Source organism: Engystomops pustulosus, chromosome 6, assembly GCF_040894005.1.
Source record: "Engystomops pustulosus chromosome 6, aEngPut4.maternal, whole genome shotgun sequence".
Lineage (NCBI taxonomy): Eukaryota > Metazoa > Chordata > Amphibia > Anura > Leptodactylidae > Engystomops > Engystomops pustulosus.
The window spans coordinates 124,144,986-124,172,434 of NC_092416.1; the positions used below are offsets into that span (position 1 = coordinate 124,144,986).

A 27,449-nucleotide genomic window follows, 5' to 3' on the forward strand; every position below is an offset into this window, starting at 1 on the left:
TGGTAGAACGGGAGAAGTAGGTGGGATAAGCAAGCCAAGCAGAACATGCCTCTCTGATTCCAGGTAGGTTAACTTAAAGTTAATTTTATGGGGATGTGAGGGAATCCATTTTTAGCTAAAAGAAGGGTGACATTAAGTTACTGCTTGTAGCTGCAAAGGGTTATAATTCTGTAATTTATCTAATATACTTATCAGTTTCCTCAATTACAGTACAGACAGTCCCCGACTTAAGAACGCCAACCCCTACTTACAGTGACTGCCGGTCTCTGGATGTTGCTCATTTATTGAACTTTAGCCCAAGGCTACAATGGTCAACATACGACTTAACAAAGGTTTGTATAATGAAGCTTTATTGTTAATCCTTGTTCCCTGACAAGTGGGGCCCACTCTTAGTCTCTGGTCTGTTTTCAGGATCTGATACAGTTGCACTTTTAGTTTGGTGCGCTTTTCTTCATTCTGTTGCCACAGAATTGTGGCGCAGCTCAGTAATAAATGTAGCCCAAACTCTGACTAAGCACTACCTAGCCCCTTTGGGTGTACAGTTCTCTAGACAAAGTAGAACCGCAACACACAAGTTGCTCAAACCTTTTATAAATTACAAATTCAGAACCATTCTAGAATGTAACCTGGGAACTGCCTGTAATTCAAAGCTCTGCTGGCATGTTTGACCCAGTTCTACTGAAGAGGCTGTGAGGATAATGCTGTGAAATAGTATGCTATAGGAATGGGCCTGTCTATGGAGGCTCTAATGCAGGAGGAGGAGGAGGAGAAGTGTGGCCAATCTGCAGGTACTGCTAGATGCCTATTCTTTCAACCATGTGATATTTCAGTTCAGGGAAGTTGTTCCAAAACTCTTGGAGAACTAACCACAGATCTCCTGTGGATGTAAGCATACTCAACTCCTTCTATCTATGTATGTAATCCAAGACAGACTGGGTGATGTAGAGGTCAGAGCTCTGTGGGGGTTATCATCATTTATATACGATTTTAGAACATAACAAACTTTTATTTGGGACACATATTGCCGTGTGCCACAACTGTGTTTTTAATGGTAATTTTACTGCATTTCCAAGCTTCCCAGTATACTGCATGGAATGTTAAATGCTGATACTTGGAAGTACAATTTGTCCCACAGAAAACAAGCCCTCATACAGGAACAATAGAAAAGCTGTGGATTTTACAAGATGGTAGTAAAAACAGAAAACAGCCGTGTCCTAAAGTAACCCTTGTATTTTGAAAGCATTTCCACAGAAGTCTAAGGCTACAACTAAATGGCGCAGCTTTGACGTGGCTGTGACGCAGCTGAGATGCGGCTAGCCGCATCAATTTAGTAATTGTGACCATGACTTATAACAAGATCAATATTTGGTAACCATTCCATGTTAACAGTACATGAAACTGTTACAATCAATTACTTAATTGATGCAGCCGGTCGCAATACACCGGCGTGAAAGCTGCACCATTTAGTTGCACTCTAAAACTATTGCACCATATTGCATGTTTAGCTTACGTGTCCTGCTATCATGTCTGACATCCTATAAGGAAAAATGTATGTGCATAACTCTGGTCAGAGATTATTCAGTGTATCAGTGTTGGCTGCAGAGAACCACAAGATAAATCAATGCCCCCAGGATTGTTTATTCTTACTGACACAGGAATCTGGGGTTAGGTTCGCTGCCTGGGGGTCCCTGGTCTATATTGACGCTCTCTGATCTTGTCAGAATGTGGCTATATTTAAGAAATGAGACCCAAACACTGAGGTTCTGCAAGTAAATACACCCATTCTAATGCCATGAATTAGGAGATGAGTAGGGGTAGCTGCTGTATATGGTACAGATGTCCTGCTGAGGGAGATGGAAGGGAAAACTTGAAATATTGCTGATGCCATGAAGACGGGAGCAGGGCGCAGCACAATATGAAAGGTTTATAAGGACAGTAGAAGCCCTCCATGGTGGATTATCACTTGCAGGGTAGAGGCAACCTTGATGCTTCATTGCTATCTTATTGATTACCTACCATCTATACATTAGATGGCAGAGTGGGAGTTGTAGTTCTACTCAGGATAGCATCAGATGACAGATCACGTACGTATAGTGGCAAGTATGTCAATTAGATCTTATGCAAGTTAAAGTGTCTTAGCACAGGGACTAGTATGGTTTACTCATAAGATATTTGGGGATGGTGGTAGTTGATTTGCACAGTACAATAGGAGTTGTTCTCTTTCTTCATAGAATAAAGTAACAATATGAGTCCAATTTAGTGGCCTATAGGGGAATTGTGGAAATTGCAACAAGTACCCAAACATCATAGTGTGTACGCACTAGTATGGGAGTCCTTTACTCTGTTCTTGCAAGAGACATAGCAAGTCCCATGCACATTTGAGCTGAGCCTGTCAAAATTAGTGAAGTGGTTATTATGTAGGTATTCCTGAGCAGCAGAGGGCAGTATGATAGATGAAGCAAGTACTTTGGACCTGCATAGGGAGCTTTATTTCTTAATATTATATATATAATGCTGACCAGCAGATGTAGCAATGGCACATGGAGTATATATTTCTGACCAGCAGAGGGAGCTAACACACATAAAAATCTATTGCTGACCAGTAGAGGGAGCAGTGACATAGGCAATATAGATAGCTGACCAGCAGAGGGAGCTGTGATGCACTGAATATATTTTCTTATAAAGCAGAGGGGGCAGTGAGACAGCTGGCAGCAGCTTCATTGTGCTCTCCCACTGCACACTAACAGACAAGGCAGCACCATCCTATAAAGGATTACACAGGAAAGGCTTATATAAAACATTAGTCACATCACAATATATAGATATAATATATATATTTGCACATATATATTTTTATAAAAAGTCTGTTAAAATTTTCATGGAGGTGAAAGAAAAGTAACACTGTTAGACGGTGACATCACATCCGCTCAAGGAGTGCTGGAGTATTTGGTAGCTTCAGGAAGTTTTGGCCAGCAGGGGGAGACAATAACCCCCCCCCAACATGATATGATACAGACCTCATTGACAAATGAATATTTCATAGGGAGGCAGATTGGATCCTCAAATGACCTCTGTCCACAAATAGGGAAAAGTCTCAATTTATAATTTCCAGACTAAAAAGACACCCCTCGCCTGTTGTTGGCATGTTATGTGTATATAATGTAAATGTATAATATAATGTAAATGTATCTAACGGAGAAAATTTCGTCCCACCCGCCCCCCCTCCCCAATATCCCCCCTCTGCCCAACCTATTACTCACCATTAATATGGAGTGAACCTAACACCCCACTGCCCAAACTTAACAATCCCCAATATTTGAGTAAAATCGTACCTTCCCCTCCCCACTTACATCTGACACTGCAGATGACAAATAAAAAGGGGGTAGTGGAATAGTTCATCATCTCTAGTTCTCCCAGCACTCAAGTCCGGAGCCTGGAGGACATTCAACACCATACATCCCACCTCCCTCAAGCCCTATCCTTTATGAAATACTGGGACCCCTCTCATCTTAGGACTCCCTCTGGAGAGTTCAGTAGTATTGATATCCTGAGGTAAGTTCCCCCATACAGTACCTAATACCCCTTTATCATCCTGCTCACAATCTATAGTGAACAGACAAAAAGGAGGGGGAGAGGTCAGGAGAGGTTTGAGGTGAAGGCGGCATTCATATCTCCAAGCTGTGGAAGCTGAATCTCCATGCTGCTCTGTACTCTGAGGCACGGCTGAAGGAGAGGGGACTTGCATCAGGTGCCCTTTCATGGTCCCCTTCCTCATCCCCACAGCTTGTATCAAATGTGCATTTCCATCTGCCCGAAACTATGACTCAGAACTGGAACGTGAAATGTTCTGCAAGAGGGATCTGTAAATGCCCGAGTTGAGGAATCGTGGGTAAGAGTCTCTGTGCATCAGGGTGTATATCTGCAACTGAGCATCGTCAAATGTTTGAGAAGAAGGCTCCTGCATCCGTCTGTTTATCACTTCTCTGACCCGGGCATCCAGACTGACCTGCAGAGGGAGACAGAGAAAAGGTTATAGAATATATAGAAGAAATATGGGGTTCATATAGGAACTGTATAATAGCAGATATACACTATAGTGGCTACATTATTGTAACTAGATGGCTATATTATAGGAGTTACCGTATATACTTGTGTATAAGTCGAGTTTTTCAGCACAAAAAATGTGCTGAGAAACGTCCCCTCGGCTTATATACTCACCCTCCGGTGGCCCCGATGTGCAGCGCTGCTCCCTCAATGTCCGCGCAGCTCGTCTTCTGGCTTCCCGGCTCCTCTTCTGTCTTCTGTAACATCATGCTGGGCTCCGCCATGTTTTTCTCCCGGGCGTTGCCCGGGAGAGAGCAATGACGGCGCCCAGCATGATGTTACAGAAGACGGGCGTGGAAGCCAGAAGACGAGCCGCGCGGACACCGAGGGAGCAGCGCTGCACATCGGGGCCACCGGAGGGTGAGTATATGAGTTTATTTATTTATTTTTTAAACTGGGCTGTGCTGTATACTACTGGGGGCAGGCTTGGCAGTGCTGTATACTACAGGGGAAAGGCTGGGCAGTGCTGTATACTACTGGGGGCAGGTTGGGCAGTGCTGTATACTATTGGGGGCAGGCTGTATACTACTGGGGACAGGCTGTATACTACTGGGGACAGGCTGTATACTACTGGGGACAGGCTGTATACTACTGGGGACAGGCTGTATACTACTGGGGACAGGCTGTATACTACTGGGGCAGGCTGTATACTACTGGGGACAGGCTGTATACTACTGGGGACAGGCTGTATACTACTGGGGGCAGGCTGGGTTGGCTCTATACTACTGGGGGCAGGCTGTATACAACTGGGAGCAGGCAGTATACTATAGGGGGCTGGCTGGCTATATACTGGGGGGGGGGGGGTGTCTGTGACCAATGCATTTCCCACCCTCGGCTTATACTCGGGTCAATAGGTTTTCCCAGTTTTTGGTGGTAAAATTAGGGGTCTCTGCTTATACTCAGGTCGGCTTATACTCGAGTATATACGGTATATTCATCTACATTACAGTGGTGTTATAACAACTATTCTTGTATGTTGGCAGGGAGTTAATTATCATAGTGAGGTCTCTTTGTTGTTTCTTTTAGTTTTCCGGTGTTTTTATGGTGCTTATGTATCATAAGTTTTTTCTTTTACTATGTTAAGTGTGTTTAATCTCATATTGATCAGGGGACTTGCATCTTCTACATAAGAATTAATCTACTGCTGGCATATTTTTGTGCCTATTTTGCCGCAGTTTAGCCATTTTGTACCAAAAAATGCAAACACAAAAAAATGCACACACAACAAAAGAATTATAAAATTGTATTATAGTAGTAATTATATTGTAGATATGGTATCAGTACTATATTGATTTAGCTAAACTCTGTTACTTAAAGGACATCCACCATCAGTTTACTCAATAGTAGATTTGTATCACTCACCTACCCATCCAGGTACCGCTTTTCCTTAATTTTTACAATGGGCGATTTTCCTAAAATCAACTTTATTACATATACTAAAGAGCTCAAGTTGCTACCCCGCAAAAAAATGTTTTACCGGCTTTCGCTTGAAATCTTGCACATGCGCAATATCAACTCCTTGTGCAGGCAAAGTACTCATTTGCCAGCAGCGCAAGGATGCAGAGCAACTCAAACTTAGCATATGTAACAAAGTAAATTTTTGAGGAAAATCGGACATTGCAAGAAATAAGGAAAACTGGTGTCTAAAAGTGGTTCTGAGACAGGGAGGTGAGTGATACACATCTACCATCAGGTAAACTGCTAGTGGATATCCTTTAAGGGTCAGTATTAGGGCTTAAAAAAATTATTAAGAGGACGTGACATTGTATTACAGGAGGACTGTTCAAACTAAGGGGACCTCCTCCTGTATTACTGTCCCAGGCTTACAGTATATAGCCACGGTGACACTGATTAAGTGTGGTTTGCATTACCACACTGGAACCTCATGGTGTATGTAGACGCACATGAGTCTTGGTTATTTTAATATAAGAACAAATAAAAGTTACATTTTAAAGTGATACACTCACAACTTTTCCCTCTTCCACCAAACCCCCCTTCATATATACAGTATTAGGGCTTATTCACACTACTTTAATGGGGGCTGTGATCTGGCTGTACAATTTGCGGCCAGATCACGGCCCCCATTCCGATCTATGGCACAGAGCCGGGAGGTCATATATCTGTTCTTTAATAGTGTGCAGTATGATAACAGTTACACTACATATTCTTGTTCAGTAGAAAAGTACATATATTCATGTACATAAAAGATTGTTACATTCAAGAAACAGAGTTAAAGAAAGTTAAAATGTTATACATAGGGGCAATATCAGAGCTCAGCTTTAAATTTATAGACAGCTTTCAGAAAAATGAAAGCCGAGCTGTGATTGGTTGCCATTGGCAACTAGAACAGTTCAGCTCTCAGACACTTCTGATACACATTTAATTTTTATAAAATTTTTTGGACTAGTTTTTAGATCCCCAAGGACACATTAACTCTAAAGGATCTGATCGCTACTACAGTATTGCAGATAATGGAGAATTTGCAACGGATCTACAACAGTGTGCCACTGGCACACTGTTATAGATCGTACCAAATTACAGGTTCTGGAGACTCAACAGACATTTACATGCCGTTGGCAGCTTTGCCAACACTGATCGCAGTTGTCAGCAGTGGGTGTCGCCTTCATAATGCAGCCAACACCCACGATTTATAAAGAGGGCTCAGCCCGTGACCCCTTTTCATAGATCCTTAATGTCATCCTATACGTCATAATGCGTTAAGGGGTTAAGCTTAGAACATTTTTCTGTTGCCTGAGGTTTGCCTTATTTATCTTATCTTATAAGAGCAGATGTGCTTGTTTGATTCGCGCAGCACTGTGCCAGCAAAATCTTGGTGTTAATAAACTTCTATAATGCAAGAAGGAAAAGGGCACAAAAAGGCGCACACTGCGCCAGCTGAAAGCCAGGAGCAGTGAAGTGGAAGCAGGAGAAGTGAATTGAAAGATTTAACACAGTGCAAAAAAGCCAAAATAAACAAGGAAAAAAAGAAAAAACTAGAACACAGAGAACTATGATAAATGACCCCCATAGTCTTATTCACTGGGGACAGTGATATTGTAGTTCTATTCTTGTACATATGGGGTAATATTATAGTAGGTCTAGCCTTCAACATAAGGAAAGTATTTTATTTTCCTTTTTAACCGTAACCCCATTTTTATTGGCAATTCCAATGACAGCATGTTGTAGTCAATCCATAAAAGGAATTAAATGTACTTAGGAAAATGGACACAAGAGGGCAGCAGAGACTGTTAATTCAATTCCATTGATCGATTTGACTCCAAGGACAAGCCATGTCTTCTAGGGTTGTAATGATTCAAAACCCAAATAACAAGCAAACAAACCAAATAACAAATGTGTCCCGAATAACCCCCAAAGCATACAGCAACATACAAGACAACTGCTTCATTTGTGGAGAGAAATGTGTGGTGTTACCTCTTTTGGAGACAGGATGGAGATATAGTCTTCATAGATCATCCGTGCCTTCTCCTCAATGCTGTGTTTGCCGTTATCTTTTTTCAGCTCTTCACATGCCAGCCAGAACAGCATGTTCTCCTCACTGTATTCCGTACGAAGAAACTCTCTGAACACGTTGCGACCGGCCGGATTCTTCATCAGCTTTTCGAAGGAATGAGCCCAGCTGTGCACCTCTTCTGAGGAAGGTTTGGAACTAAATAAAATGTCAGAGAAATGTCATCAGTCTGCACTTTCTCTCTCCATAGCTCTATGGTTTTGTACTAGAACACTTGTGAAGCATTCTGTTCCTTAGCCTCTATTCCCCTCCTCACATACCGAGCATGGACAGGTTACAGCCCCATCTGCTCGTCTACCGCTGCTAGGGACCCCGCTCCGTCCATGATGTCTCATACTTACCACACCTCACAGTGAGGTACAGCTTCCAACTTGGTGTCTCGTGATAGTCTACGTCGTCTGTTGCGGTCTTCATTCCTAGAAAGGCAAAAGAAACAAAGATCACTAAAAAAGGGGCCTGTTCATGAAGGATAGGTAAGTTATGGTCACTAAAACACCAACAGATCAGTGCTGGAGATATCGGACAGGGTAGGTGGACAAATGAGCCTTTCACTTACCAAGAGCAGCTGCAGCAGCAACACCAGCAGAGGCAGCAGGGATTGGACCGGTGGTTCCGGGTGGGCAGCTTCCTGTCATATCGTGACATGGGAGACTCGCTGGGGTCAGGCCCTGTGTACTAAGGGAGAAATATCAACCTTAGCGGGGAGCTCATACACTGTGTTCTGCTATTAGTGTGTTATTAGCATGTCATTGTTAGGTAGATTATCAAGTTTCTATGCTATTAATACATTCCCAGTGTCTTTGGCCCACATTTATCAAAGCCTTTGTGGCAGTTTTCTGTCTGACTTTACAGTCCAAAGAATGGGCTGATTGCAAGTGTATTTGTGAAGTGTTTGCAACACAAAATTCTGCACATAAAGGGGCGTTCCGGTGCAGAGTTGGAACGTGCACCACTTTTATTACTGTGACTCGACAGTATTGTGTCTCACGCTCTGTGTTAAAGGTGCACCAAAAACAAGTCGCTGCACCCTGCAGGGTGCGCCAGATTCATGCATATATATACATATTTTATGTCAATCGAGATAAGAGAATTACACAAATTTCCTAAATGTCAAGGTCATTGTGTAGTCATATGTGTATATAGCCAAAATGAGTATAGCAGTATTTTAAGCTTATTTCATAAATTATATATTCGTAAAGCACAGAATAAACATTTTAATCAGTTAATATAAAAGAAAAGTGGTCAATATTGGTTTTAATCTGGTGCCCGGTGCTAATTTCTTTACTCATCTGACAAACACTATGTAACTGGCAGCCTAACTTCCAGTTTTCGCTGACTTTGCAATACTGGGGTGCCCAGTGACAAAGTGACTGAAACCCTCCAGCAGCAGGTTGTACAGTTGAAAGCCAAAGGGGTGACCCTATCAACCATAGCATTCATGTATATATGTACACCTGATAGATACTGAGACAAAAAGTTACAGAAATTGTGGATTCTGAACTATGACATGAGTTTCTTGGAAATCCTCACATTTATTTCACACAATACACCTTTGTCTAAACATGTTCTTCATTCATGGAAAATATGAAGTCACCTCCATTTCACTCCAGAATATAATGCCAATTTGTGTGAAGTCTTTTCCGTGCAGATGTCCAAAAATGTAATTTTTTTAGGTTCACGTGAGCTTACTGGCTTCAGTAAGAAGCCAATGGACCATACCATTTCAGTGGAGTAGAAGGCTATTGAAGTTAGCAGTAAACCACTACAGTAACTCATAAAGATGCAACTAGACGGCTATATGCACGTTCAAATTAAGAAGCAATTGCCTATCTTACAAAATAGGATCTACTGACCCTCGATAAGAAGCCACCACATGTAATTTAGTAACCCCTCAGCTATACCTACACAGGGTTACAAATGGAAGCTGCCTTACCGTCCATCCGCAACAAGTACCTCGTTCATTCATCCTTTTCTTAAGCTACTGCCACCTTCTACATGGAAACTTCTTTCCCTTCACGCAACCATCAACTATTTGATCATTCTTTATGAAAATTTATGGATAATCTATGCAAATCACCAAACATAACTGAGAAAAGAACAGTGGGGATTATTGTGCTGGGGAACACACAGCCATTAATAACATCTACATTTGTTTAAGGACACAACACACCTTTCATAGGCATTAGATAAACCCTTCCATTCTACAATCTTTCTGATATCCACAAAATAGTAATGTGACTTGTGTCCCTGCAAACTGGCATAAGAACTGAGCGGTGGAGCTTATTAGAAGCATATTAGATGCATTCACACATGCCATTTGCATTGCCCAATCGCATCTGCTTTTTCAGTGAAACAAATACGATCGGCAACAAGCACCCAATGTTGTACATTGTGTACATGCAAAACACCAGGTGCTGGTTATTGATCGCAAGCGTTTCACTGCACTATTACTAAGATGTAATTGGACATTTAACCCCTACGCGCAATTGGAGGTATTGTACTTCCCGCACCGTGACATTCTATTACGTCCAGCTTCTGGCAGCGGCTCACAAGCGGAGCCGACACCAGAAGCAGCGAGTGTCAGCTGTGTATTACAGCTGACACCGTGCTCAAACACTCGCAAACATTGCCAGCTTCGATCCACAGTGTTAACCTCTGACGCGGTCAAGCACCCGGGGCTGCCCTTCTGGGTCTGACTATACACTGTCTGTGCATGTGTGAGCATGCCAGACAGTTTACACTGCTCTATAATATATTATTATTGTAGAGCAGTGTATTGGACTCAAACCAGCGATCAGATCATCGCTAGTTCAATTTCAAGTTTGTATAAAGTAAAAAAAGAAAAAAAAAAAAAGTTTAAAACATTAGGCCCAGTAGGTCTCTTTAATAAATTTGCATATCACCCCGATTAAAGATTAAAAAAAGATAGAGGGGAGTAAAGGATTAGCCTAAAAAAGGGATATCCTTACATACCATAGATGCACCTACCACCGGATCTATTTTAATAAATAGATCCGTGGTGGTAGGTTTCTTTTAAGAACACCCGACTAACAGACAACCCCTAATTACAGACGGATCTCTGGATTTTGGTCATTTACAGTATTTTAAACAGCTATAACAGTTATCAAAGGTGTCTGCAATTAAGATTTATTGTTAATCCTGATTCTTATGACAATGCAACATTTTTAAAATCCAATCCAGACAAAAAACTATTTGTCTGGAGCTACAATTATGAAATATACAGTTCCGACTTACATACAAATTCAACTTAAGAACAAACCTACAGAAGCTATTTTTTTCATAACCTGGGGACTGCCTGTATTGTCCAAAAATATTACTATTTGTAGACCGCACCTCCATTTTGTTTTAACCCCTCCATTTTGTTTTAAGTGCTTTTTCATACGTGTTTTTCATGTCGTTTTTTTCCATAATTGGGTAACTTACTAGTCTTTCTATTATTTAGGCCTGTCAATGTCAATGGAAAGTTGAGCAGGTCCATCTAAACAGGGGTTTTGCAGATTTTACCAAAACTTTGAAAAATGGCCCCCAAATTCTAAGCATCATAACATTCTAGTAAAATACATGGAATCTTAAAAAACGATTCCAACATCAAGCAGACATTTGGGAAATGTAAGTTATGAATGACTTTGAATTTTGAACTTTGAAAAAAAAATATAAAGATCTAAAAGATGTTCACAACATAAAAAAACTAATATCATGAAAGCAGCCAATACAGCTGCCTCCTTAGCTATGCACATACAGGGTCATTTTCTAGCATAAATGATATCTGGAAGAAGAAACATAACTGTAAGACCAGAACAGAGGGCCTTTTGCTTAACCTAGACATGACATGCAAGAGAGATTTGAATGGGTCTCCACGTTTGTGTGGACTTGTGTGCCATTGCTATTGCTTGTCACAGAAATATGTTCCCAGCCTAGAATAGAAAGCCTGCATCTTTGTGAAACCATACAACCGATGACAAGAGGAACTGACACAGCTTCCTCTTATATCTTAAAAAAAGGAAATAAAATGAGCCTCCTATGTTATGAATTTGTCTCCATTTTGTATCAATGTACATGACGAGACGGGTGCACTTTGAGGAGGAATGGGGTGCCCATCAAGGTGGTGAAGAACTGCAAATATGTTATGAGGGGTATTTTTGGATGCACCTGTCTAAGGACTGGAGGATTCTGGGAAGAAACAAAAAAACATTTGTTATAGTATTTTAATGACACATAAAGGATGCTGATGGAATATTGATGTCTCATGCAATGTCTACTGGGCGATACATGCAAATAAATATTACGGTGAGTGTAAAGCACAGCTACTATATAACACATTATAAGGGAGGCTACAATAAGACATAAGACTTAGAGAACATGGCATCAGCAGCAAGAAGAAATGTCTCTGTTATAGGAAAGCTGCAGAGGAGCCATGTGTCATGTACCATCCATGCTCATATCACATGTGATTTTCTATAGAATTAACCCATCATCTTACCTCAAGGAACAAACCCGCAGTTAAAAATGTTATAATATAATTCAGGTCTGCTTCGGATGCAAACACACTACATATGTGAACATATGGTGAACACAAGAATGTGACAGCTCAATCTGATTAGAGGAAGCCCCAAAGAAACATAGCAGCCACAACTTCCCCCAACTTTCCAACCCCCGGCGCAGACATGTGAACCGCAGGCGGCCCCAGACTAACATATCGCCCGTAGGACTGTCAGACACAGCAGTTTACGTGAAAGAATCTCACATTCAATAAAACGAATTTATTTGGTATAAATTATTTTGGTTCCATCTTAGTCGTGTACACATTGATGTGAGATCAATCATAGTTATGTTTTTCATAAAGTATGTAGCAGGATATTCATTAGATCATGGTATTAGCCAGTTATATAATACAGGCTATATACTACAGGAGGCTAGCTATAATCTCCAGGGTTCTGGCTGGCTATATACTGCTGTGGGCTGCCTGGCTATATTCTCCAGGGGACTGGCTGTATACTACTGGGGGCTGGCTGGCTGTATACTTCTGTGGGCTGGCTGTATTCTCCAGGGTGCTGGCTGGCTATATTCTCCAGGGTGCTAGCTGGCTAGCTAAATTCTGCAGGGGGACTGGCTAAATACTACAGGGGGCTGGCTGGCTATATACTACAGGGGTCTGGCTGGCTATATACTTCAGGTGGCTGGCTACATACTACAGGGGACTGGCTGGCTATATACTACAGGGGGATGTCTGGCTATATTCTCCAGGGGGGCTGGCTGTATACTACAGGGGGCTGGTTATATACTACAGGGGGCTGGCTAGCTATATACTGCTGTGGGCTGGCTATATTCTCCAGGGGGCTGGCTATATTCTCCGGGGGGCTAGCTACATACTACAGGGGGCTGGCTATATTCTCCAGGGGGCTGGCTGGCTATATTCTCCAGGGGGCTGGCTATGCACTACATGGGGCTGGCTAGCTACATATTAGAAGGGGCTGGCTTCATACTACAGGGGGCTGGCTATATTCTTCAGGGTGCTGGCTGGCTATATACTACTGTGGGCTGACTGGCTATATTCTCCAGGGGTCTAGCTATATACTACAGGGGGATGGTTGGCTATATACCACTAGGGGCTGGCTATATACCACTGGGGTCTGGCTGGCTATATACTACTGGGGGCTTGCTGGCAATATACTGGGGGGCAGGGTCTGGCTGGCTATATACTGGGGAGGCTGTGACCAATGCCTTTCACACCCTAGGCTTATACTCGAGTCATAATTTTACCACAAAGTACTGGGAAAACCTAAGTGCCTCAGCTTATACTTGAGTATACACGGTAGTGGACATGCAGTATAGTTCTTATATACTAGACATGCATTATAGCCCTAATATTGCAAACATGCAATATAGTCCTAATACACTGGACATGACCTATATTATTAATATACTGGGCATGCAGTATAGTCCTAATATACTGGGCATGCAGTATAGTCCTAATATACTGGGCATGCAGTATAGTCCTAATATACTGGGCATGCAGTATAGTCCTAATATACTGGGCATGCAGTATAGTCCTAATATACTGGGCATGCAGTATAGTCCTAATATACTGGGCATGCAGTATAGTCCTAATATACTGGGCATGCAGTATAGTCCTAATATACTGGGCATGCAGTATAGTCCTAATATACTGGGCATGCAGTATAGTCCTAATATACTGGACATGCAGTATAGTCCTAATATACTGGACATGCAGTATAGTCCTAATATACTGGGCATGCAGTATAGTCCTAATATACTGGGCATGCAGTATAGTCCTAATATACTGGACATGCAGTATAGTCCTAATATACTGGACATGCAGTATAGTCCTAATATACTGGACATGCAATATAGTCCTAATATACTGGACATGCAATAAATCATAGTTTGCCGGATGTAACCGATACAATAGAATTCTGTTTGTCAAACATTCAGCACAACTAATGTTGATATTGTATGCAGTTATTTGTAGTTTTTCATAGATCTATAGGTTTTTGCAATGAAACAGAATTCCAAGGATCTAAGTGCCATACTTGTCACTACTACTTCTGCTGGAAACCTTGATGTATAGCTGTACACAGGGGCTGAGACTCTTAGTACATTTGTATGCCATCCATGAAACATGTTCAGTTCGCCATTGCTGTCAGATGCAAGAAATCAACATATGGAGCACAAAGATCACCCACCTTGCATCCCATGGACTGCTCTCCCAGTGGATGCATCTGTTGCCCCTGTTCACCGATGCCCATTGATTAGAGCAGAGCGACTGCCGCCGGCCACAACTCTCAACCCCGGCTCAAGGAGGAGAGAGAATAGGAGCACTAAGGGTGTGGGAGAGAAGTGATTATGACATCCTGTGGTGAAAATGCAACTTCCTGACAACTAAACTTCCGCTGCAGAATGAAACTAGCTCCAAGGTACAGCAAACATGTACAAAAACACATGGTGGACTATCCCATGACAAGGGGGCAGCAGTAGGTGCTGACTACTAGCGACTGCTGTCCCTACACCTAGGTAGGTCACTTATGCTTGGAGAAGGGCAGGTACTGTTGAGTGGCAGTCATATTGGTTGTCACCAAATTTAACCACAGCAGATCTTCTGCCCCTGGGTAGTACCTTAGCAGGTAGATGTGACTTGCAGGGTTATTAGAAAAAAAGTGAAAATGCTTACGGTAACAGCATCATGACCCAGCTTGAGTTATAACTAAGAAACTAGTGCTCCATGACCTACATATCCCTTGTGGCAAGAGACAAAACAGACCTGAGCTATGGCCGTCTCTGAACAATACCTTGAGCTGGTCGCTTCCTCCCTCACACATTCACATTACAGACAATGCAGTTTCCTCCTTTTTACATTGAATATAATGTAAAATGTGACCCAGCTGCAGATCAATTGCAAGCTCTTGAGAAAGTTCCTCGGCCTCTTCCTTCCCTGCGCAATACACAGTGACTGTTTCCTGTTCTCGGAGACTTCTCGGGTTTGTTAAGTCAATTATTGTCCTGGTCTTCCTTCTTCACACATATATGTATAAATAACCTGCTGCCCCCCTCACACAGCGATGTAACATGATCCAGATATACAGAACTGACCCTCATTTATCCAGTTTAGACACTTTCTACTTATTTTTGAGGCATGTTCTTCAATGTGGGTTTTTTAAGATAAAAGGTGTTAAAATTGTGAAGAACACAAGATTTGAAGGGCAACAATCGCAGGGGAGGATTTCCTTTAGAATAAGGAATCTGGAAAAACATCTATTAATTCAACTGCCTCAAAAATTATTATATGAGGAAAAGCTCCTCCCCTTTACTTTGCAGAAAGAGGGCACTTCCTGTTTCCTGGAGTCACGTGATCACACTCAGGTGGAAAAATTCAACACTTTGGGGAGTTTTAACCCCTTAGCATTTTTGGACTAAGTTACCAAAATAAAAATATTGGGATGAGTTGCTGTTTTTGGTTGATTTTTTTTTTTTTTTTTATCACAAGCACAGATCTCAATTAATTGTATATAGAGCAAATTACATAGTGGTAGTTCTCAGCATCAATAACTCTTGATGAACCATAATATCCAGCAACATCTCCCTCCTCAGAAACCATCTGCCTAATACATAAAAGCAGACAGGACACTGTCTCAGGACAAGCTGCCGAAATGATAGTCTATTTACTGCTCCAATGTTTATTGGCTGCCGAATCAATGAGGAGTGAACATCATCTCTACTGTACTCAATGGGCCTTTATACAGTTTATATAAAGTGAATATATTGCATTTAGTTCCTCTTACATTCCGATACTACCACTCGTGATGGGTGCGATGTCTCAGGGTCCGCATTCTCCTTTCATCAACCCAAAATGGCAACTCTGACAGTGACACAGTGATCTTTCCCTATTAAACACTAATCCTTAATCTAATTTATAACCCCCCACTCCAGAGTGTCTTATTCATGGAATCTGGAGGATCACAATGAACAAAGGCTATATATCCTCATCTGATGGTGGACTGCTACAGATCATGGACTTGAGGGGCCTGCTGAAATGGTTTTATTGACTAAAAAACGGCTTAAATAACAACTCCCTTGAGGTTGTTTCTGTGGTAGTTCTGGTTTCCGCTGAACTGCATGTTAAGAATATACAGTACACAACTGCTTAGCGATGGGAGTGGTCACATTGACCACTATTGATCTAGACAGATAAGAGTCTGAAAGAGTTAACATTCTATTTTCACAGTGCGCCAAACATAGATCAAGAAACAGGAAACTAAGAGAGAAAATAGACCCTAGACCCTTACCCAAAGTCTGTCATATGGGATATATCATCTAGAGGGATCCCAAGGACTCAGACAACCACCAAGGTCATGAACCAAACCTCAGAAGGCCAGCTATGCTTTATGCCCAGACCCAGAACATGAGCTTGGTGTGTCAGCACCAGCTCAGAGGACCAATTGGTTTCCAACCGCCAGAACTATAAGGCCACCTGGATTTCATGGTGACTCACAAGTACAGGCAGTCCCCGGGTTCCGGAGGTTTGTTCTTAAGTGGAATTTGTATGTAAGTCGAAACTGCATATTTTATAATTGTAGATCCAAACAAAAAAAAAATTTGGTCCCAGTGACAATTGGAGTTTAAACATTTTTTTGCTGTAATGGGACCAAGGATTATCAATAAAGCTTCATTACAGACACCTTACAGCTGATTATTGCAATCTGGGACTTTAGTAAAGCATTCGGAAAGTAACACAAGTATATTGGCCTTCCGCTTGCACAAATTTAAGGTGCCCTATACCTAGCGGCGCATGTATCTTAATTCTGGCTTTGTGTAGCTGCTTCTTTTTCATTTTCTGCAGGACAGATAGGTCTTAAGAGTTTTTTATTTTTAATGTGTTTTTAGTGAGAACAAAGAGTTGCAAAAAATCCCAAAACAGTTGCAAACAGCTCTAAGCTTTCTGCTATGCCTGGCAAGAGCAGCTATTGTTTTGTGCTAGAATTTGCAGCTTTTCTTCCACATCTGAAAGCGGGTGATAACTCAGGGAACACTGCAGAACAAAGGTGAACTTTGAATGGATAATGGCTAAGGTGCAAAAAAAAAATTGCAAAAATGAACATGTGCCTAAAAAGTCACCAAAAAAGAAGAAAAAACTAAATGAAAGACACTTTTACCCTCAACAGGGATGGATTAAGACTACAATGGGCCCCTACAAGCCCCTACAAGTTTGGACTTCCCCCATATGGGCGGTATGATAATGGGGATATCAGATTGATATTGGTTTTATTATGTTTTAACCCCTAGGCGCACCAGGACGTTATAGTACGTCCCCGGGGCTAGATGCTTAGCGCACGGGGACGTTCAATAACGTCCTGCTTCTGGCACCGGCTCACGAACGGAGCCGGTACCAGAAGCAGCGGCTGTCAGCTGTCTAGTACAGCTGACAGCCTGCGCTAACACCCGCGATCGGAGCCGGCTCCGATCGCGGGTGTTAACCCCTTACACGCCGCGGTCAAACATGACCGCGGCGTGTAAGGGTGTTTGCGCTGTGGATCGGATCCCCCGTGCCGCTTACCGGGGGATCCGATCCACTTCTGGGCAGCTCCGAGGACTGGCATGTGCCCCGGAGCTGCCCGGTCTCCATGGCAGCCAGACCCCTTCCGGGTCTGGCTGTAAACTGTCTGAGCATGCGCAAGCTTGCTCAGACAGTTTACACTGCTCTACAATAAAATAGTATTGTAGAGCAGTGTATTGAACTTAAACCAGTGATCAGAGCATCACTGGTTTAAGTTCAAGTATGTATAAGTAAAAACATGCAAAAACACTTAACACTACACATTATAATAAATAAAAAATAAACACATAAAAATATAAGCCCCTAAAATGTCACTTTCCCATAAAAAAACTTAATAAAGTATAAAAAACATAAAAACACAAAAAAACCCTGCATATTTGGTATTGCCGCGTCCGTAACAATCTGCATAATAAAACAGAATTGTTACTGGACCCGCACGGTAAACGCCGGAGGAAAAAAACGCAAAAAACATCCCGAAAAAAGATAATTTTTAATTAATACCCTATAAAAAATGCTCTAAAAAGTGATTTAAAAAATGTTATGCACTCCAAAATAAGCCCACTAAAAAGAACAACTGTTCTCGCAAAAAATAAGCCCCTAACAAGATTTATCTGCCAAAAAATAAAAAAGTTATGCATATAAAAAGATGGTGATGCTAAAATGAATAAGATTTTCTCCAAATTAGTTTTTATTCAGTACAATTGAATAAAATACACAAAACCCCCACATATTTGGTATCCCTGCGTCCGTAACAATCTGTATAATAAAACAGAATCGTTATTAAAGTGAACCCCGTAAAAAACAACCTAAAAAAACTCTCTCTGATAAAGATGATTTTTTATTAATGCCCTTTAAAAATGCTCTAAAAAAGTGATTTTAAAAAGTTACGCAATCTAAAATAAGACCACTAAAAAGAACAATCATTCTTGCAAAAAATAAGCCCTTAAACAGATTTGTGAGGTGAAAAATAAAAAAGTTATGCATATGAAAGACGGTGATGCTAAAATTAACAACAATTTTGCCAAATTACTTTTTATTCAGTAAAAATGGGAAAAAATAAAAAAATATATATAAATGAAGTATTTTCATAAACGTGGCGACCCATAGAATAAAAATAATATACTATTTTCATGGTATGGTTAACGGCCAAAAAAAAAACACATAAAAATTTTCCTAAAAATTGATGATTTTCATTTCCTCCACCAACAAAGAGTTAATTAAATCTCACCAATTAGCTATAGATGCCCCAAAATTATGTATTAGAAAAGTGCATCTCATGTGGCAAAAGAAATAAGCCCCTATAGGTCCACATTAAAAAAAAGAAAAAAATTATAGTCTGTACAATGTGACATAGAAAATCTGATCTGGATGGCGCCTCCTTCCCTTCTCTGCCCGGCCGTGCGCCCATACAGCAGGCACCACCACATATAGAGTATCCGTGTACTCGGGAGAAATTGGGTATCAAACTTTGTGGAGCCTTTTTTTCATTTTATCCATTACAAATGTTTAATTTTCCACCCAAAATGAGTGTATTGTGAAAAAATATTACAATTTGCAGACTCCACCTCCATTTTGTTTTAACCCCTATAAAACACGTAAAGGGTTAACAAACTTCTTAAAAGTGGTTTTTCATACGTTGAGGGGTGTAGTTTCCACAATGGGGTAATTTACGAGTCTCGCTATTATTTAGGCCTCTCAGTGTCAATTAGAAGTTGAGCAGGTCCATCTAAATACAGGTTTTGGCGATTTTACAAAAAATGTGAAAAATGGCCCCAAATTCTGAGCCTCATAACATTCTAGTAAAATATGTGGAATCTGAAAAAACCATGCCAACATAAAGCAGACATTTGGGAAATGTAAGTTATGAATTTATTTGGGTGCTTTGACTATCTGCATCAAAAGTAGAGAATTTAGAACGTTGAAAATAAAGTATTTTTCAAAATTTTTGCCAAATTTTGGTTTTTTTCATAACTAAACGCAAAAGATTTCATCCAAATTTTTAAACTAATTTGAAGTACAATGTGTCACGAGAAAACAATCTCAAAATCCCCTGGATATCTCACAGCGTTCCCACGCTATAACCACTTATAGTGACACAGGCCAGATTTGAAAAATGGGGCCGCGTCCTTTAGGCCAAAAGATGCTGTGTCCCGTAGGGGTTAATAGATTTATGGACATATGGTAGTAGAATCAACCTTCTTGGGGAATGAAGGTTGTGTCCCTTTTGCCTGCTTTCAATTTGTGGTTTCAAGACCTTTTGTGGACACGTGTATTGAGAGCAGGAACAGATTCATGCGTGAAGGTCCTTCTTAGTATAAAATGTGGTGGGTGTTTTGTGTGGCCGTGGGCCCCCTGGAAGACTTTGGACCTGGGCTACCGCCCAAACCACCTATATTATAATCCACTACTGACCCTCAAGAATGGAAACCTACCCTACCTGTTACTCTATTCCTAGTATCCATTTATGGCTATGTTTTTTCCACTTCCATATGACGTTTGGAAGACCCATGTATGCAGTTGTCCATGAAGGACATTATAACATAATGGAAGATATTTGGTGCACAATATACATAATTGCTAATTTGCAATGTAAACAAGCTAAATATTGAATCTTAATGTTTGAAGATACCATAAAAATAGGAGTTAGCATCTGCTGAGGCATTCAAGAAAACTATTTCTTTGGCAAAGCTTGAATATTTCTGTAATTTGGTAATTATTTTGTTGTATGCCATAACACTGCAGGATCCAACTCTTCGCCTACAGCACATCGTGTCACTGTATACACGACAATGCACAGGGACAATGACCTCTCTCTCCGTACCGTGTCATACACATCATATCACTACACTACAACCTCCACGTCTAATAATAATAATGATAATAATAATATATAGGGCACACAGATTATATAGAAAAGAAATAATTGAAGAAATACAATCTTATGACAATACCAAGATGCGGGCTACATATACTAAAAGGGGTATCGGAATGGTAAGTTTACTCTCCACTATGCCATCACCATGATGCGCTCGTAAGAATAATTCCCTTTTCCATTAATGGGACAAATCATAAAATTGGCTATCAAATACTAAACACCTACAGACAGAACTCTTAGCCAATTCAAAAATACACATATTTTATTGCATATTCAATTAGGACAAGATATCACAATTCATAAACAAATCAACAGGAAAGAACATATAAGTCGATGAAGTGTGAACATACCCTTGGCCATCAGTTCCCCTGGTTGTGGTAGACGGAAGGTGCACGGTGGCCAAGGGTATGTTCACACTTCATGATTTGCACATGCATTGAGCACTTTACATGCCTATAGGTAACTAATGTACATCAGGCTGTACGGCAAGCACTTTATTGCATCATTTGCACAATAACCCATTACTGGGCATGTACTGTATGAAGTTGTATACACATGTGACCCATATGATAATGTGTCCCACATGTTTTTAACGTTTCTATGTGATAGCCCCATCGACTTATATGTTCTTTCCTGTTGATTTGTTTATGAATTGTGATATCTTGTCCTAATTGAATATGCAATAAAATAAGTGTATTTTTGAATTGGCTAAGTGTTCTGTTTGTAGGTGTTTAATCTTATGACAATGTAACATAGGAATACATGCATGGTGGTGATACCTGGTCAGTGGATGACCAATGGAATGTATAGCAACTCCCAGCCCATTTCTATCATATGCAACAGAATTTGTCACAATTGAAATACCAAGTGATCAAACATATAGGTAATAAGATACAACTTCTGAAAAAGAGAGAAGCATATTGGATAAATATGCTACAGTCCCTGGAGCCAAGAGGGCTCAATCGAGAATACGATATACTTACCTTGCTATAGACATAACTCAAACATTGTACGATTAGTCCTGAGTCGATCCATTGTCATGACCTTGCTTGTTATTACCAGTATCATCTACATGAAATATGTCATTTATTGTTTAATTCTATTTTCACAATGTCTTCATTTATTCTTTCCAGATTCGTTAGTATACTCCTCTTCAGGTTCCTCTTGGTAAGATTAAACAGCCACACATACTATAGCTATAACATAGTGGGGCACATTTACTTACCCGTCCAAGTCTGGAATGTCCGCCGGAATGCACATCTGCCACGATCCACGTAGATCCTGTGCCCGATATACTGCACGTGTCGCTACTCTGCTCAGGTCCGCCGGAGTTCACCTTCTTCTTCCTAATGTATGTAAGTGCTTGGCTTGCAACACAAATTTGAATGTTAAATCCTGTGCTTAGTCCAAATCAGTCTGATCGTCCCACCCCCCCGATTTGTCGCGTGAAAGCCAGCGCGATTGCGACACAATCCAAAGTCGGGAAACCCTTATTAAATAAGCCCCATAAGCATCTTATGTCCGTTTTGTGCTCTCTCGCTGCAACTTTCATAGTATCTAATTACCTGCTTCTGACATGGCCAGTCGCACCACGCATGCGCACATATCTATGCGCCACTTATCAGCTTTTTGGCGCACACGAATTACTGACCCATGCGCCGGATTGTTCATCTCTATTCCCGGCCCCACAGCGCGTGTGCATCTCTCTCTCAATATGATTGCCGCGTGTGACTACATCCGTTACCGCCCACTGTCAGCCTTCATATCATCTCCCGCCACCGCAGTCACCGCAGACACATTGGGGCACATTTATTTGTCCCGTTGCTTTTGCCGATCCGGAATGTCCAACGAGGATTCGGAGCTGCCGAGATTCACTTACAGCGTGTGCCCGATTTCTTGAATGTGTCGCTTCCCCGCTCAGGTCTGCCGGAGTTCACCATCTTCTTCCCGGTGTATGTGATTGCTGATTTTACTACACAATTTGAATTTTAAATTCCGCGGTCCGAATCAGTCGGGTTGTCCGATGGCCACGCCTCCGATTTGAAAGCCGGCGCCGATGCACCAAAAAATCATGTGCAATTCAGGGCAAATCGGAAATATTCGGGAAACCCGACAAAAATGTGTCCGACGGACCCTTAGTAAATGTGCCCTCTGTTTTATATTTATCATCTCCTTAAACAGTAGCGAGTTGCTATACATTCCATTGGTCATCCATTGACCAGGTATCACCACCATCATGTATTCCTATGTTACATTGTTATAAGATTGTATATCTTCAATTATCTCTTTTGTATATAATGTATATATCTCCTATCAGCACTGATGTTATCTCTATCAGTTCTTTGTAGTACTTGACAAAGGCCCAGGGGGCCGAAACATCACACTGTACACTACTGTACCTATAAACGTTTAACTGCAATTGAATACTACGCTGTGCACAGCCTTTTACATTTATGTAAGTCTGAGGGGTTGGATCCCGAGACTGTTACACGCACTAAATCAAGAAGTGCCAAGCATTTTTTTACAATACTAATTGCACTCTGATACACTATATCATACTCTACAATGATACACAATATATCACACAGTACAATGATACACTGTATATTAAACTGCACAATGTCACAATGTAAACCATGCTCTACAATGATGTACAGTACTGAATATCATACTCCACAATCATAGAATGCATATTACATTGTACAATGATACACTGTATATCTCACTGTACAATAATGCCCAGAATATCATATTGTGCAATAATACTGTATATTACACACTAAAATAATACACTGTAAATCACACCCTACACCGATACACTTTTATTATACTCCACACTGTATATCTTACTGACAATGATACCTTAGATAGCATACTCTACAATGATATACTGTATATCTTAGTGTACGATGATACCCAGAATATCATATTGTTCAATAATACTGTATATTACACCATAAAATAAAACACTATATCACACACTACACTGATACACTCTACAGTAATACTCTTCACACAACACACACTATCACACACATGTATGTATATGGAGGGCCTCAGTCCATATTACTCAAAGTGCAAATACCTATATACATGCCTGAGATAGGCTGAGTCTTAGGGCCTACAACGTTAAAAAACGGCTGATATGAATGGTGAAAAAAGGGTTTACAATTCATCCCACCAACATACTGGGAAAAGCATGTTGGGGGTGAGGGGTTCAGCACGAGATAAAGGCACCAAGTTCCTCCACTGTGTGACCAGTACAGGAGGTTAGGATATAGTATAGTGAATGGCAGAAGTAATAATTTTTTCAATTAGTCCTTCCGGTAGGGGGGATCAAATGTTATCCAGTATGGGAAATGTTGAGCCCTGCAATGGGTCCTGCAATACATGTAGCCATGGATGGGCAATATGCTTCTTTGAACCCTGTGTGATCCTTTGTGGAGGAAGGATGGGATAGAGGATAGAAATGCCGGCTGTGAGGGTAGTTTAGAGGCAAAGCGTGTGCCGAGGTAGAAGTTTCCTCTGTTGTGTGAAGCCTTAGTCCGGGAATGATTTAGTGGTATTTGCCCTCTTTTGCCCACTATGGGAATTGTTTGTGTCTGGGTCTGCACAAAACTGGGTAAGAGTTTCTAATATGGAAGTGGTGGCAGGTATGTGGTGTAGTAATACTACCGTAGGTAACTGTCTAATAAAGTAGCATGAAAGGCAGGACTGTCTATTTCTAGTACATTGTAGACTTCCGTAAAAAGGTGCAGTGGTGGATATGTAGTGTAGTAAGGAAATCTGTATTAATCACACTGTGGGGTTGGTTGGAGGGTATAAAAATAGTGGTACACAGGGTAGTAATGCCTCTCAGAACATAATGTGGGCACAAGGGTACTCTATACTCTCTTCAGCATAGTGTGGGGTAGTTTGGGGCACTGAGTGTCCTATGTACATAAAGTGGTATGCAGGGTAGTTATATGTAGTTTGGGGTGTAGGGTAAAAGTGAAAAGTGAAAGGAATTACAGTAGTTATGTCTCTCCAGTGCTTAGTTTGGGGGAAGCTTCAAGTGTAAAGAGGCATTCAGTCTATCATGTGCTTACTGTCATTAAAGATTGGGGCAAAAGAGAGAGAGCATGGTCCATGTATAAGTAGCAACAGTGATTCCTCTCCTGTGGTCGGAGTGGGGGTACTGTCGGGCACAGGGGTACTCTATCTTTAAATGGTATGCAAGGTAGTAGTGTCTATCACTGTGGGGGTAGTGTGTGGAACAGGGATATTGGTGCACATTTACTAAGAGTACTGCAAACTGCACTAAGTGTGGCTTGCCTGTGTATAATGCAGCCTGTGCAAGATTCATGATTACTGGCGCCTGTTCTTAATGAATCTGGCCCGACATAGTGCACCAACTTTTTTGTGGTGCACCTTTAACATAGGGCTTGCGATACACTTCTGTCGGACTTTGCATGATAAATCTGGCACATAGGACTTTGCATGATAAATCTGGCACACGGTCCAACTGAGCACCGGGACGCCCCCTAATTTGTGTTGCATGATGCCTAGTGCAGCTGCGCCACAAAATTGGCATGTGTAACACATTTGTGGTGCAGACACTCCTTAAATACCTGTGCAAGCAGTTTGCACCTAAAAGTGAACTAGAAATATTTCTGTGTCTCTAGTGCCCAGTAGTGCTTTGTGTATAAAGTGGCTTTCGTGGGAAGCATGAGGTGTCATGTGCTCAATGTGGGTAGAGTTTGGGGCTGAGGAGGGAAGGCAGGGTATATGTATGGCTTAATGTAAGGAGTAACAGTAATGCCTCGTGTGGGACACAGGAATATTCAGTATAAGTGCTATGGAGGGTAGTAATTCCTCTCAATGGTACTCAATCTGTAAGTGGTATGCAGCATGACAGTAATCTCTTTTATAACACAGTGTGGGCACAGGGGTACTCTGTCTTTAAGTCATATGGAGGGGTTCTATTGACTGTCTTCAGCACCGTGGGGGGTAGTTTGGGGCACTTAGTGTGCTGTGTACATAAAGTGGTATGCAGGGTAGCAATGGCTCTCAAAACACAGTGTGGGGCATACAGGTACTCTGTATATAAGTGGTATGCAGGGTAGCAATGGCTCTATAACACAGTGTGGGGCATACAGGTACTCTGTATATAAGTGGTATGCAGGGTAGCAATGGCTCTATAACACAGTGTGGGGCACCCAGGTACTCTGTATATAAGTGGTATGCAGGGTAGCAATGGCTCTATAACACAGTGTGGGGCACACAAGTACTCTGTATATAAGTGATGTGCAGGGTAGCAATGGCTCTATAATACAGTGTGGGGCACACAAGTACTCTGTATATAAGTGGTATGCAGGGTAGCAATGGCTCTATAACACAGATTCGGGTGGTTTAGGGCACTCTGTATATAAGTGGTATGCAGGGTAGCAATGGCTCTATAACACAGTGTGGGGCACACAAGTACTCTGTATATAAGTGATGTGCAGGGTAGCAATGGCTCTATAACACAGATTCGGGTGGTTTAGGGCACTCTGTATATAAGTGGTATGCAGGGTAGCAATGGCTCTATAACACAGTGTGGGGGTACTTTAGGGCACTCTGTCTATGAGGAGTATGGAAGGTAATCATGGCACTAATAACAGTGTGGGGACACAGGGGCACAGTGTGGGGCAGTTTGGGGCAGGTACATAAAGTAGTATGCAGTGTAGAAAGGGCTCTGTAAAGTAACGAGAAGATTGGGGTAAAAGTGTAATGGAGATAGTTCTCTCTCTGTATTGCTCAGTCCGGGGTGCTTTGTGTGCATGCAGGGGGTACGGCCTGTGATGTGCTCACTGTGCGGAAAGTTTGGGGCGCAGGAGGGAGGGCAGGGTATATGTAGGGCATAGCAGTAATGTGGCCGCTGTGGGGGTAGTAAAGGATGCAGATCAGGGGAATAGTGTGTGTGTGGATGAGGAGAAGCCATACAATGACATCTCTTACACCCAGGGAGGGGATCCCCTGCACTCGGTGACCCCTATGCCGGTGCGGGCTCTAGGGAAGAATTCAGGGACCCCCTCCCGGTGCCCCATGCACTGATCTCCCATTCGCTAGGCAGCTGCTACTTACAATCTGGGCAGCACCGGAGCCCGGTCGCTTCCTGAAGCACATCCGCTTGGCCGGGGAGGGGAGGGGGAAAGGGAGAGAGCCGGTACCGGGAGGGAAGGAGGGAGGGGACCCGGGGACCGGGACACACACGGGAGGGACCCGGGGACAGAGACACAGCCAGAGCCGCACTGCGCATGCGCCCCGCCCCCATTCACTTCCGAACTCAGCGCTGCGGCTCCACGTCAGTCACTGCCGGAGTGTGTATAGTGTATATTATATATGTCCTGCTCTACTGTACACTATATACTGCACTATACACTGTACTTCATATATAATACATGCCACTCACTGCCAGAATGTGTATGTTATATATGTTCCGCTGTAATGTACACTATGTAATCTGCTATACACTGTAATATACACTGTGTATACACTGACATATCATATATGTCACACAATGCCGTAGTATGTATTTTATATGTTATATATGTCCTGCTGTACTGTACACTATATAATGTTCTATATATTGTACTATACAGTGTACCCTATATAATATATGTCACTCACTGCCAGAATCTGTATGTTATATAAATGCTGCTGTACTGTACTATATAATGTGCTATATGTTGTAATGTACACTGTGCATTATATATAATATATGTCACTCACTGCCAGAGTGGGTATTTTATGTATTACATATGTCCTGCTGTACTGTACACTATATAATGTTCTATGTACTGTAATATACACTGGGCTTTATATATAAT

The 27,449-nt window shown here is 41.7% G+C and overlaps 1 protein-coding gene across 2 annotated transcripts; it reads right to left on the reverse strand.

Moving 5' to 3' along the window:
* Nucleotides 1-3,239: 3,239 nt before the first annotated feature.
* On the reverse strand, nucleotides 3,240-26,905 carry RGS19 (regulator of G protein signaling 19). 2 transcript variants are annotated; one of them, XM_072110882.1, is made up of 6 exons: nucleotides 26,704-26,905; nucleotides 14,359-14,493; nucleotides 8,190-8,308; nucleotides 7,975-8,049; nucleotides 7,537-7,771; nucleotides 3,240-4,006 (listed from the first exon to the last, which is right to left on the reverse strand). In XM_072110882.1, exons 2-6 carry the CDS (start codon nucleotides 14,419-14,421, stop codon nucleotides 3,818-3,820), a joined length of 681 nt encoding a protein of 226 aa, XP_071966983.1. In that variant the 5' UTR covers nucleotides 14,422-14,493; nucleotides 26,704-26,905; the 3' UTR covers nucleotides 3,240-3,817. The 2 variants fall into 2 exon arrangements, with proteins under 2 accessions (XP_071966983.1, XP_071966984.1); XM_072110883.1 differs by lacking the exon at nucleotides 14,359-14,493 and having other exon boundaries at nucleotides 26,704-26,904.
* Nucleotides 26,906-27,449: the final 544 nt, after the last annotated feature.